Source organism: Cuculus canorus, chromosome 3 (assembly GCF_017976375.1).
Source record: "Cuculus canorus isolate bCucCan1 chromosome 3, bCucCan1.pri, whole genome shotgun sequence".
Classification (NCBI taxonomy): domain Eukaryota; kingdom Metazoa; phylum Chordata; class Aves; order Cuculiformes; family Cuculidae; genus Cuculus; species Cuculus canorus.
In genome coordinates, this window is record NC_071403.1 from 107,703,661 (window position 1) to 107,717,884 (window position 14,224).

The 14,224-nt window shown below is 38.6% G+C and overlaps 1 protein-coding gene across 7 annotated transcripts in view; it reads right to left on the bottom strand.

The window, feature by feature from the left end:
- Positions 1–14,224, bottom strand: part of STRN (striatin) — a 72,100-nt gene that overhangs the window by 26,630 nt on the left and 31,246 nt on the right. For all 7 annotated transcript variants that reach the window (XM_054063560.1, XM_054063559.1, XM_054063562.1 and 4 more), the window contains exons 6-7: positions 5,906–6,041; positions 4,075–4,210 (exon numbers count right to left, since the gene is read on the bottom strand). In XM_054063560.1, coding sequence (XP_053919535.1) covers positions 4,075–4,210; positions 5,906–6,041 — 272 coding nt within the window. The remainder of the gene's footprint in view (positions 1–4,074; positions 4,211–5,905; positions 6,042–14,224) is intronic.

Sequence of the window (14,224 nt, forward strand, 5' to 3'; positions counted from 1 at the left end):
GGAAGATGATGGAAACGGGTTTGGAAAGGACATCCGCCAGCTTCTTTAATACTCTTGGGTGGATCCCATCCGGCCCCATAGACTTGTGGGTGTCTAGCTGGGTACGTAAGTCTCTAACCACATCCTCTTGGATCATGGGAGCCTCATTCAGCTCCTCTAACTCCTGGGTTTGTACACAGGGGGAACAACTTCCCTTACTATTAAAGACTGAGGCAAAGAAGGCATTAAGTACCTCAGCCTTGTCCTCATCCCTTGTCACTGTTGTTCCTTCTGCGTCCAGTAGGGACTGAATATTCTCCCTAGTCCTCCTTTTCTTGTTAATGTATTTGCAGAAAGATTTTTTATTATCTTTCACAGACTTATCCAGTTTGATTTCTAGTTGGGCCTTAGCCTTCCTGATTTTTTCCCTGCACGATCTCACTTCCTCCCTGTAGTCTACCCACAATGCCTGTCCCGTTTTCCAAAGCTCACAGACATTCCTCTTCTTTTTGATATCTCTGAAGATCTCCCTACTCAACCAAGCCGTTTTTTTCCCCCCGTTGGCTCCTTTTCCAGAACATGGGGATGGCTTGCTCCTGAGCTGCTAGGATTTCATTTTTGAAGAGTGCCCAGCACTCGTGGGCTCCCTTGCCCTTAAGGACTGTCTCCGATGAGACTTTGCTAACCAGCCTTCTGAACAGTCCAAAGTCTGCCCTCTGGAAGTTTAATGTGACTGTTTTGCTAATCCCCTTCTTCATCTCACCTAGAACTGAAAACCCTATCATCTATCTATCGCTTTGTCCCAGGCATCCTCCAACCGTAACATCCTCCACAAGGCCTTTTCTGTTCACAAACAGCAGGTCCAGGAGGGCACCCTCCCTTGTCAGCTCACTCACCAGTTGTGTGAGGAAGTTGTCTTCCACACACTCCAGGAACCTCCTAGCTTCCTTTCTGCTGTATTGCACTTCCAGCAGACATCAGGAAGATTGAAGTCTCCCACGAGGACAAGAGGTAGCGATCTAGAGACTATCCCCATCTGTTTATAGAAGAGCTCATCAGCTGCTTCTTCTTGGCTGGGTGGTCTGTAGCAGACTCCCACCACAATATCTGCTTTCTTGTGGGCTCCTTTTATTTTAACCCACAGGCACTCAGTCCCTTCCTCACCATAATTGAGTTCAAGGGTATCAAAGCACTCTCTAACATAGAGGGCTACACCACCTCCTCTCCTACCCTTCCTGTCCCGCCTGAAGAGTTTATACCTCCCCATGGCTGCACTCCAGTTATACGAGTCATCCCACCATGTTTCCGTGATAGCTATGACATCGTAGTCACCTTGCCCTACAACAGCTTCCAACTCCTCCTTCTTATTGCCCATGCTGCGTGCATTGGTGTAAATGGACTTTAGCTGGGCTGGCAAACCTTCAGCCCTCATAAAGGGAATAGAGTTCATTCCCAATTGACTGGTCCTTGGAACTCTACAGTGCCAGTTTCATCCTTACTGTCTTCAGGTAAAATCGCCCCCACTTGCTCTGAGGTGATGTACTGGCGGTCCTCTCCAGCACACCATCTCTCAGTTACTGGAGTCCCACTTCCAGGCTCACTCACGACTAGCCTGGTCTTGTCCCCCTCCCTCTTCACATCTAGTTTAAAGCTCTATTTAAGAGCCTAGCTAGATCTTTAGTAAGGACTTTAGTCCACCTAGGAGACAAGTGTGTCCCATCCCTAGCAAGAAAGCCTGGGGGTGGGTCACCCCATGATCAAAGAACTCAAAGCCTTTCTCCTCACACCAGGCTCAGAGAACAGGAGACTGAACATCAGACTGAACAGGAGTCAGCAGCATACCCTTGCAGCAAAGGCAATTTCTGTACCCTGGTCTGTATTAACAAGAACGTAGCCAGTAGAATGAGGGATGTGACTATTCCCCTCTGGTACTTGATACCACAGCTTGAGTATTGCATCCAGAATATTTCTTATGCTGGGAAACATCATTAATCATAATGCCAAGTACCTAGCACTGACTCAGTACATAACCACTGAGCTGTAGCAGGCAAGCTACAAGCTGGGGCTGAGCATACTGTGCATGTTCAGTGACAGCATCTTAGTGTTGCCTACAGCTACCCGATGGGCAGGTATAGAGAAGGCAGACTCTGCTCAGATTTGCATCACAGGACAAAATACTTTTTACTAGGAGGACAGTTAAGTACTAGAATACTGTCCTGAGAGTTAATGGGAACTCCTTTCTCAGAAGATATGCAAAACTTGACAGGAAGAAGGCCAGCATAACCTGCTGCAAATGGACCCGAGCAAGAGGCTGGACTAGAAGATCTCCTTTGAACCGTCCAGTCACAATCTTATACTCATGAGTGACAGATTAATTCAAGACAAAAAGTCTTGAATCATTTGTCTTTTTGCAGCATATATTAAAACAGATAAGTATTAGTAAGCTGAACGGAGACTCCAAAAAAGATGGTCACCGCCTCTTAATACATATGCTCAATTAAGTACCACTAGTGATCAAAAATCGTGTGAAGAACTCAAAAAAAGTAGGAGAAAAATCATTCTTGAGAGAAACAGATATATATTCTTTCTGGGACCAGGTGATAAGTTTTAATCATGATGTTCCTCCCTGGTTAGACAAGATTTTTTGTTCTCCTCCAACAAAAAATTTAAATGGATTTATGTTAGATTGTGTTGGTGCCAGCAAAATACCTAATATATTAATTTTCTAGAGACTGTTCAAGGACAGTTCCTGTCTCACACACAGTCACCATTCAACTTCACAAGTGGATACTGAACTACTACTGTGCAAGTGCCTTATAGTTTAAAAAACAACTTGATCACTTCTGAGGACCTTCAACAAAATAATGTAAGTGATCAGTAATGCTTGGGATCCCAAACGAAACAACGACTACCTTTGTTCACTCCTATGCTTAATACACAATATCACTCTTCCATGCTACATTTAACAGTTCCACTTAAATCAAACTAACATAAGTGATTCAAAATGGCAGTTTCTAGAAAAAGTTTATTCTTATGTACAGTTACCATAGAAGACACAGGTTGTGAAACAGGTAACTGAAAAACATGAACGTCTACAGCTCAAACTATTTCTCGAAATGAAACTACTGCTTTCCATGACTACTTCTTTTTAATGTTACACTTTTGCTTGTTCGTACTCAGCTGTCATCAATGAAAACAAAAATAAACCAGAAGTGTGAACTTGAGAACAAAAAAGCTCTTATTGGTATGCTAACTTTTCAGTGACACAAGCAATAGCCATACCTATCAAGCATAAATGGATAAAATTTTAATATTACAGAGAAGGATCAGAACAACCTAAAACAAATATTTTTCTGTAAAAAAGGAGGTAATATTCCTAAATTTGTTTGGTCAACAGAATACTGGCTGCTGTACCTAATGATATTGAGACATATCCTCTCAAGTATAGAGGCTACACCAGTCCGAACAATAACTTGGAGTCCAGCCATGAGGTGGACATGGCTTCAGTGAAATACAGCCTCTCAGAGCTGTTAGCTCATGTGAGAGCCACAGCTACCATGCTTAATTGTCAAGGTTTCAGTTCCTTTATAAAGTTCAATTATTCATCTTCCATAGCTCCTTCTGTGTCTACTTATGCTCAAGACTTTCTAGAGCAGCTTAAGAAGGAAACAACTTCCCATCAAGATATTTAACCAGTTCCCTTCCTTCTTCCCTTCCCTATACAGTAAGCTTATGTGGAATAATTATGTCACAGTAAAGTGTACAGTGGCATTCTGGATTGCTGGACATGAAACTCAAGGCCAGAGAACAGTTTGTGAAACGTCACTCTATGACTAGGGGATTTAAAGGTATATTCTTCTGATATATTATAAAAAAAGACAACGATGAGAAGCATAAAACTTGAAGAATCCTTACATTAAAGCAGTACATAGAGAAAATGAGAATACTATATCAAGAGGACTTCAGTCTGCCAATTATTTACTGTAGGAATACTAAAAAGGTGCTGCGATTGTGACAGATATCTCAGTCAATCAACGAATCAGAATATATTAGTGCAATTTTTTCTGCCTGATACAATCCATCACATTTCCTTACCCCAGTCTGTTCCATCTCCTGAACTTCTTGATTCTCCATCACCTTCATCTGAGGTAACCAAAAAGTCAAACTCTTTCAAAGCTTCTTCTGTATCTCTGTCTTCACTGCTGTCAGATAGCACTCTTTTCCTTACAATCTGAAAGGCCAGGAGGGAGAGAGAAATTCTGAATTAAATTACACACATCTCTCTATACCAAGTAGTACTGTCTTGTCTTCTAAGCAAAAACCTAACGGGAAGTTGCAGAAGAAGCAGAAAAGTACATGTTAATAAGCAAATCTGGAATAAGCACATTTCTAAGTCAAAAATAAATTTGCCTGTATTGATGGACACAAAATGAAAGATCTAATCAATCACTTGATAATGAATCTACATTGCTCCAGACAGCTAGGATTTTTTTATAAACCAGAAAAATGCAAATTTCCTTTTAATATACAGATGAAAAAAACCCACACAAAAAACACCCCCAGAATACTGTAGAAAGGGCTTCAGCAAAACCAAACTCACTTTGCTTCTCTGAAAATAGCTTTTTCAACTCTTACCTCTGAAATCACTCTACATACAGACGAAAAGAGAAGTCTAGAGAAAAAAAAACCTTGAACAGCTGACAAGAGCTAATCTGCTTAGATTTGGCAAAAAAACATTCCATCCTGAATACTTTCTCAGAACACAGTACTTCAACGTTCCATCTGCATTTCCCTTTCAAATTCAAAAGCAAATTTGGTAAAAAAAAAAAATAAAAAATCCCATGTTTTAATGAAGGACCTTACAATATGCTTTCTGCACTACATTTACTTATCCTTCACTAATCAAAATGTACTAGATGTTTTACAGTTATTTGACTGACAGGTGAGCTGATGCCATGATACATGAGATCTGTAACATAGATCTTACTCCTACACAAAAAGAAAAATCACATTCGGCACAATATTTTGACTGGCAAGCTGAAGAGACTTCAATACATAGGTCAACATCCATAGTTCATAAGGATAAATGACTGTTTCCTCTAGATACAATAAACCCATTTCAAATCCTGAAACAATTCTAAACTTCAAGTTTCATTCCTTTGGCAGGCTTTCTGAACATAATGTATTACAGATGATTTTAGAGAAGAGCCTCAGACTTTAGTTCACAGTACATGAATGACAGGAACAAGTTCACAAATATCCTCTTTAAAAACTCTTTAAAACTGATGTTTAAGTGTTCGGTCTTAAAACTGATCATGGAAACAATCACAACTTATCTGCTTCAACTGTTAGAAAACACAAAGCACTGAATATTAATTTTGTTATTAGATTGAGTACTGATTGTATATATCTGGTTTATGTGTTACAGGCAAATCGTATAGCAAAGTATAGATCATGAAGGAATTTAAACTCCTTTAAAAGGAGGAGGATAAAGTCCTACAAGTCATTTTAAATATCAATACATTTACATAAATATTCAAGAAACAACGCATTTTTTACATGCCACATTGCAAACAATACCTTCAAACTAAGCTGAAATTGAGAAAAAGGACATCTGCTACCTTAAAAATTGTATCCGATTTATATAAAAAATATTAGGCAGTCTGGAATAGTAGAAAGAATTTAAAAAAATTTAATCTGTCACTGCAAACTTATAGCAATAAAGACAGCAAAGCTTAACTTACATTCACAAACTCAGAAATGCGTATATAACTCCTCTTATGCACACATGCATGGACAGACCATCATAAAGATGCATTAATGATTTGCACATGTACATACACAGTCATATACTTTGTACATACGCATCTCATTAATCTCATTTTTCCTGTTCTTCATAACCTTTTCAATTATTTTTTCCACTCACTGTTGCAGTATCAATGATTGTTTTCTCTCTTCCTTCAATATCTTCTTCATCTTCTTCATCACTGAAGTCTGCAGCTGCATTTTCAAGAAACTTGAAGGTCTCCAGCAGAGAGGCAGAGTCAGTCAAATCAGGTTTCCTAAACAACAACAACAACAACCATCATGAGTCAAAAGAAATCATAACAAAATCATTTTGCAATTACCAGTCTGTCCTGTTTTATGATGGCCAAGAACAAAAGAGACTAAAATAAGCCTGCAAGTATAAATGGACTATAACAGGTAAAATGTTTGCAGATTATAAAACTAAACAATACCCACCAACTATCTTATTAGAACCAACAATTATTCTTCATCCAGCTGCAATTACCAGGACAGCCACTTCAATTCTTCATTCAAAAGGCATTTTAAAGCAACATTCATCTGATATGTGCCCAAAACCAACATCTATACTGATATAACACCATTGAAAACCTCAGCAGTAAGGACATGTTTTACAGCTACTAAGTTGGACTCCCACATGTGCATCAGGGTACAGGAAAACTTTGCTGCTGCTAATGTTCCTCACCTTGCTGGGAAACTTAAATTTCTAAATCTGCCATTCATTAAGACATGGTAAATGTGCCTCTATAAAACAATATAATGGGAAAATACCATTGATGACTAAATAATGTTTACGTAGATGTTAACATTAAAGAAATAAAGAAACAGATGAAGATTGGGTAAAAATATGACTGCAGTAGCACAAATTCAGGCATTAACTCAGAACAGGAAGCATAAGGGGTGTCATATTAGCAACCAAAGAAGAAGAATCCAAGAAGCAGGATGGTAACCATTATTAAAACTCTGATGAAAGAACAATTAAAACAACTGTAACATTAACAACGGGTTCCATGTTTTCTATGCAGAAGATGCACTTCTCCATTCATCCCCAAAAGATAAAATAGTGGGAGAAAAAAACAAGTCCGTTGGAATTGCAAAGATCGCTTCCCGCAAAATCTTGTACATTCTTTATTTGACTTTACGGCAGTAGAGACAAACTTTATTGTTTTCTTACCATTAATCAGTAGTCTGTTTTTCATAGCTCATCACTAAAGGCACGTCATCTTGATTTTCACAACCACTGAAACCATAGAAGTCTCTCTCTCTTTTCAGAATTGTAGCGGTAAGTTGTCTTGTAAAGTCAGTCTTACTACCAGCAAGTACCCTGCTAATGGTAAATTCTGCTTCTGTGACGACCCATTTCAAGTTGTGATCAACTGACAAGCCTGTATATTAAGACCTTTTAAACTCCCTGCAGTGCAAACACCCGATTATTTGTCCATCACTCACATAATGCAGTATTCGTTCATACTTTTTAAAGCTTTATTACAGGAAATATCCAATGGCAAAAGCTCCGATGTGTAATAAGGCATGATAAGCAGCACATTTCCTTCTTTATGCAGTCTCTGCTCAAGCAGTTCTATGCTCTGCTGGTTTTGGCTGGGATAGGGTTAGTTTTCTTCACAGTAGCTAGTACGGGGCTATGTGTTGGATTGGTGCTGGAAACAGGGTTGATAACACAGGGATGTTCCAGTTACTGCTGAGCAGTTCTTACACAGAGTCAAGGTCTTTTCTGTCCCTCACCTCACCTGTGAGCAGTCTAGGGGTACACAAGAAGTTGTGAGGGAAAACAGCCAGAACAGCCAACTCCAACTCCCAACCAAAGGGACATTCCACACCATATGATGTCATACTCAGCATATAAAGCTGGGAGAAGAAGGAGGAAGAGGGGGAAGTTCAGAGTGATGGCATTTGTCTTCCTAAGTAACCACTAAATGTGATGGAGCCTGCTTTCCTGGGGATGGTTGAACACTTGCCTGCCAATAGGAAGTAGTGAAATAATTCCTTGTTTTGGTTTACTTCTTAAAGTGTTTTTATCTGAATCCATGAGTTTTGTCACTTTTACCCATTCAATTTGCTCCTCCATTCCAACTCAGAAGAGTGAATTAGCAGCTGTGTGGTGCTTAGTTTTTGGTTGGGGTTAAACCACAACAGCCCTGTTTGGCACCCAGCGTGGGGCTTGAAGGGTTTGAGATAACTACAGAGTTGACTGGAATGTGCTAGATCGAATTTATAGCTGTTACAGCTGTTTACCTATTAATCAGCGGGTTCCTGTACTTGCCCTGTGGCTTGCTTGCCTTACTGTATATTAAAGTCAGTGATGTCTTTTGCTTTTCCTGTTTGCTGTACTGCTTATCATCTTACTCTGCTGTGCCTGGGAATATTTCCTTAATAGCAATGGCGATGCGCCTGGGCTGGCAGACGACCAGGGCATCACTGCTGTTTCTGTGCTGCTGTACTGGACAGACTGCAACTCCAATATGAACTCCAGTTGAAACGACTGATCTGTGGATGAGTCCATGCAGGATTATAAAACCCCTAAGTGTCTGTGGATAAGTGCATGCTGCAGCAGTTACACCTTGAAACATCAATGCAGCAATGGCTGTGCATAAGGTTATTCTGGAGCAGCCCATTCTGGAGCCACGGATGAGGCCATGACAGAGCGGGTATACCCACAGAGGGTCTGCAGCCACGAGTGAGGACACGTTGGAGCAGATTTACTTCTGAAGCAACTCCAGATAAGCCTATGCTGCCGCAGGTATACCCTTGGAGAGACTCTGGCTGATAGATAAGGCTTCACTTGGAGACAGTACATACCTAAGGGACTGCAGTTTGTCAGTAAGTCCAAGCCTGAGCAGGGGAAAGGGGAGGAGTTCATTGTAATGTTTAACTCTATGGTCTGGTCCAAAAGGATGATGGGTAGAGATTGTAATGGAGATACCTTGCAATTGTTGTAACCCATAATATGAGTTGCATGTTACAGGAATAGCTATAGCAGGAAGCAGCCGAACCAGTGGAGGACAAGCCTACAAGAAGCAGTGCAAGTGCAGCAGTGATACAACCTGACCTGGCTTTGTTACTTTATGACTCCACACAACACACCACCTCTCCTTTCCTGAATAACCACCATAACAGATGAAGCCCAAAGTCATGGACTAAATTAACCCAATAGACATTTTGCAGACATTTTACAGGGAGGATCCATAGATTAAGGAAGAAGGAGGAAGAAGGCAGAGACATTTGGAGTTATAGCAGTTGTCTTCCCAAGAAACCATCATGTGTGATGGAGCCCTGCTTTCCTCAAGATGATCGAACACCTGCTTGCTGATGGGAAGTAGTAAATCAATTGCTTGGATTGCTTTGCTTGCATGCCCAGCTTTTGCTTTACTTATTAAGCTATCTTCATCTCAACCCATGAGTTTTCTCACTTTTACCCTTCTGAATCTCTCCTTCACCCCACCAGGGGGAGGGATGAGAGAGAAGCTGTGTGGTGCTTAGTCGCTGGCTGGGGTTAAACCACAACATACACTTACATAACAACAATTAGCAGGAGTGGTTTCTTCATAGCATCAATATGTCTGACCCTCACCAAGACAATTTGCTATTCTATCCTTTTTTCATTTAATCATCTTTAGGGCCCAAAAATACCAATCAAGATTTCACTTTCCATTAGAAATTCCATATATGCAGTAGCATAATATAACATGATGTACAGTATGTTTTCATAGTCACTGGTTTTACGGAAAATATTGCTTCCACTTTCCCATATCTTATCTTAGATAAGAACAATCTCAAACATGCTTCCCACTTGCCTTGCTTCCTGCTGTGCTTTGACCCTCTTGTTTCTATGACAAACCTTAAAGCACTATAATATTTTTTCTATTCAGCCACAGAACAGTTGTTACTAAGAGAGAAATATCCTTCTGCAGGTACAAATACTTGCAGTAATTCATACCCAGATTTGGTTCTGTACTCATTTGATCTTAAATCAGGCTCTCTCCCAGTGAAGTTCAAAGTGACAACAGAAGGAGACCTTTTTAAAATAATTGGCCTGAACTCAACTATCATATTAATTATTACATACTTCAGTGGGCTGGATATATACATAATTGTGTATCTCCATGCACATAGCAGCTAAAAGGCATTTCACGTATAGGAAAACACATTAGTTTATCCCGTATTTCAAAACTCCTGCCCAGTACAAAAATGTACGAAGTCAGCACAAAACATTATTTATGGTAAGGCACAACTTTCAAGAAAGAATTCATACAAACCAAAAAAAGAAAACAGAATTAACAGACTATTTAAGGGCTCCCCAGGGAAATGAAGCTTCAAGCTAACAGACAGGCTGATTTGCTATATTGTACCCCAATGCACTTTAGCAATCATATTAAAAATAACTCAATAATTTAGCTATTTTTCATCCTTTTGCAGCACATAAACACATGATATTTTAGATATTACTGTCAGCATGAACACTTAGGAATATTGTAAAATACACTTAAGAAAATGTCTAGCCTTAGCTAATTTATGTTATGTCCTTTGATGGCAATTTGAAGGTCACTCGACCCTGTGCTCCTCAGCTGCTTGTTCCTCATCTCTCCCACTGCTCCTTCCTCAATCATACTCTGCAACAGGACCCTTCTATGGCTTTCTCCCCAGCACTTAACCTTGCCTTCTTTCTTTAAGGGTTTTATCCCAGCTGACTTACCACTTCCTAACCAAACCTAAAACCCATAAATAATCATTTAACCAATATAAGATCTTCTATCTGATACCCTGTGCATTACATCCTTCTCTCCAGTAGCATTATTCAATTAGACAGGAAAGTCTTTGGAGCAAAGAGACTACCTGCTACTTGTGCCTGCACATGATTAAGTACCACAGGACTAACTGCTTGTCGTAAGCATAACAAGTACAATAAACAGTGCCAGAAAGTAAAGTATAGCCAGACTAATGCTACTGGATTTTTCATTTTACTGCTAATGGATGGGTAGTACACAGATTTTGTTAACATTACACTTGACATAGCGAACTTCTGATCACTAAAGATAAGACACCTTTTCCTGTTAAAAATACGAAAATCACGTTACAACTAGGCTTGTAACTGAGGTACTTACTTCACTTAAAGAAACATAAAACTGAAATCACATGCATATTTTTCAGGAGAAGTTGCCAGAATTTTCTGCAGCTGTGACTGCCTTGAAAATCTCACCCCAATTTGTATTTCATAGGCTGCTGAATTATTCAGATCTGTCTTAATCTCCTGGCCCCTTTAAGACTAAAATTAAAAATCTCTTCCCATGAAATCTAGGAAATACGATTTGTGGATATTCCACACGTACTATTTAAAGCAAGCATGGCATCTTCTGCCCAATAATAACATGGTTAAAGACAAGTAGTTTGTTTAAAAATCCAGTTGTCCCTGACATCAAAATATTAGCAGCTTTACAAAAAGTGTAGTGTTCAATTGGCTCTCACCATTCAATATTCAGGATCCTATCAGAAATCCTGTCTATTACTACAAAAGAAGTAGAAACTATAACCTATAGGAAAGGTGAAATTATGTGGAAAGTAAAACAGTACATTGATACACCGAAACAGTACCTTTCCTGCTCCCAACACCATCCAGAATGTTTTGCATTGCAAAGCCAAGTTTAACTTAGATTAAAGTCACATTACAGAGATGTATTTTCTTTGTAACCAACACATTCAATATTTCTATCGTTACCTTCTCCTTTGTGGATAATAACTCTTGGGAGTCTGTGGTCATGTCCAGGGAGACACACAAACTTCTCCCATGAACTGCCCAATCACAAGGCCATTAACTGCCTCGGTCCTACTCACTCCCACAAAGGAAAAAGCAGAGGGGTTTTTATTTGTTTGTTTTATCCAAGACTTACACAAGTTATCTTAAATAAAATCAGATTTTATTAATAAATTCAGAAGCAGGAAGAAATACCACAGTAAAATTAAATAAACACCAGTTCAGCATAGGGTGAGAAATTATTCTGGGGATCTGTACAGGAAAAAGCATGTTGTAACCCAGCATTCAAAGAGCTGTTCTAGCATACTCTTTCTTGAGTCATTTTTGCTGGCTCAGTTTCTTCCTACTATCAAAATGTGCTACTGCAAGGTCATACATTTTATTAATCTCTGAGTTTTATTAATTACCCAATTAATTTAGTTATTCCATGTTTTAACAGTCTTTTCAATGTGGCTAGTTGAGTTCTTTCAAACTGGACACAGTAAATAAATGCATGCAAATTCAAATGTATCCTTTTCTATGAGGACCATCTTAACAGTTCTTTAATTCTTTAGTACTGTGCAAAATCTTTCATAATGCCAACACAGAAAATATCAGACTAATAATGTAGAAAACTGCAACACCTACAATCATCAAAATTTATACACAAGGAACACAGCGCAGGCTAGATAGTCTGTCACAACTTTTGAAACCTCTTACTAATACACACCACACAATGCAGGAACCAGTGCAATACATACTACAATCAGTAAGCAACACTTACAAAATGGTTTGGATGTTAATAGGAATCATGAAGTAATGCCATTTAAAAACGAAAGGTCACTTCTTTTGCAAAATCTAGTCAGGCAACTACATGTCAAATAAACAAGCTTTTTAAAGAATAAAAATAAAAAAAAAATTCAATGGTTGAAGAACTAAAGTAACTTTTCTAAGTTATTTCTCCATTGACCTCCCTTCTCTTTGCTTCTCTCCCTCCCACTGCAAAACAACTCTCTCTTTCTCCCAATTCCTTCTTTCCCTTGACTCTTCACGACATTTCCCAAACATCAAGCATCTCACAAACCCGTAAGCCATAGATATGTGCCAATGTAATGAAAAAAGCAGTTCATTAGTACTTTCCACACACAATCCCCCAATTTACCCATATTTTCTTTTTCTTTTAATGCATCAGTTGAAAGTGTCCAGGTACAACCTAAATCAGGTTTCTTTGAAATGCCTGTTATATCACTGCAAGGTGGCGCCAGGGACAAATAGGAAAAAGGTGAAAAAACACCACTAAAGGGAATAAGGCAAATTTTGGGTTGGCTTTTTTTTTTTTTTTCCTTTTTTTAGTTCAATATTTTAGTTTCACATGCTATTTTGGAAATCATTTTCATGGCAGATGTTACCTCACGTTATTAAATTTAGATATTTTCCCAAATAAACCATTTTATAAGTGAGTCAACACACAACATTCATCAGACAGTATGCAGCAGTTTCATTACATGGGTCAGAGTTAATAGGATTTAGAGATGCAAAAGGGTTATTCAAGGCCTTCTGGGATAGAAATACGTGCATTCGCTGAAGTATCAGTTGGAATGATTTGTTGTACATCATAAAGATAAGGTCTTCCAAATGTTTTATTTTAATCTCTGAAAAGGTCTTTGGATTTGCTTTCAAATGTTGAGGTTTTGTGGGTTTTTTGCTCATGTAAAGTATAGGCAGTGGAAGCCACATGTGGTTCAATTGAAAAAAAAAATGCAGTATATCAGTTTCAGAGAGACAGACATATCACTCAGAATCACTATTCTTCAAAAAGTTTCTACTTAGATATAGTTCTAATGATCAAAGCCTTAGTAAGAAATTGGAAAATGTATCTACATTGTTTTTATATATACACACACATCTATATACCTGTGTATATACATGTGCTTGGTTTATCCTCGTTCCTTTCCAGTTGTATTCCCTTATTATATTTGCTTCCACACATATCAAACAGTAGTCAAAGACACACCTTCAAGAAGGTAAACTAATTGGACTGTTCAGGTTTCAGTCAATAAGATAAAGCTATTTAAAAATGAGGTAATAAGTGAACTGAAGATACTTAAATACTCTCATGTTTTCAAGTGCAGGCAGCTTTCTTTTCTGTTTCATTTGTTGGGGGAAAGCATCCCTTCATCTCACTGCAGATGTTAAAAATTGCAGCCACTATTATAAAGTTATTATTTTAGTATCTATTTTTCAATCTAGTCATGCCAAGTGGTACTTATCTTTTGTAATGCAAGTGAGCTGATCTGAAGAAACTGAAAACAGATTCCCTTTTAAATTCCATTTAAAAGGTGGAAACGGGACTATATCTATCTCAGGTTATCATATTAACATTTCACTTATGGAATCAAAATCTTCCAGGGTGCATTCAAAATCCACATGATGTCTTGAGTGCTAAAGTTTTCAAGAAGATCTGTACATTAGCAAATAAATAGGCAATGTAAGAATACAAGTTTGGCGACAGATGTAGCAGCTAGTAACACAAAGACTGAGGCTACTTAACATAATAGTAAGAGAAACTGATTTGGCTTTAAAAGACTTTGAGACAACAACAGTTTATTCATCACTGTACCAAAAAAAATAAAACAAATAAGTAGGGGGAGTTCTCTGATAGAGTTGCAACCCTTTCAAACATAAAAAATTAAG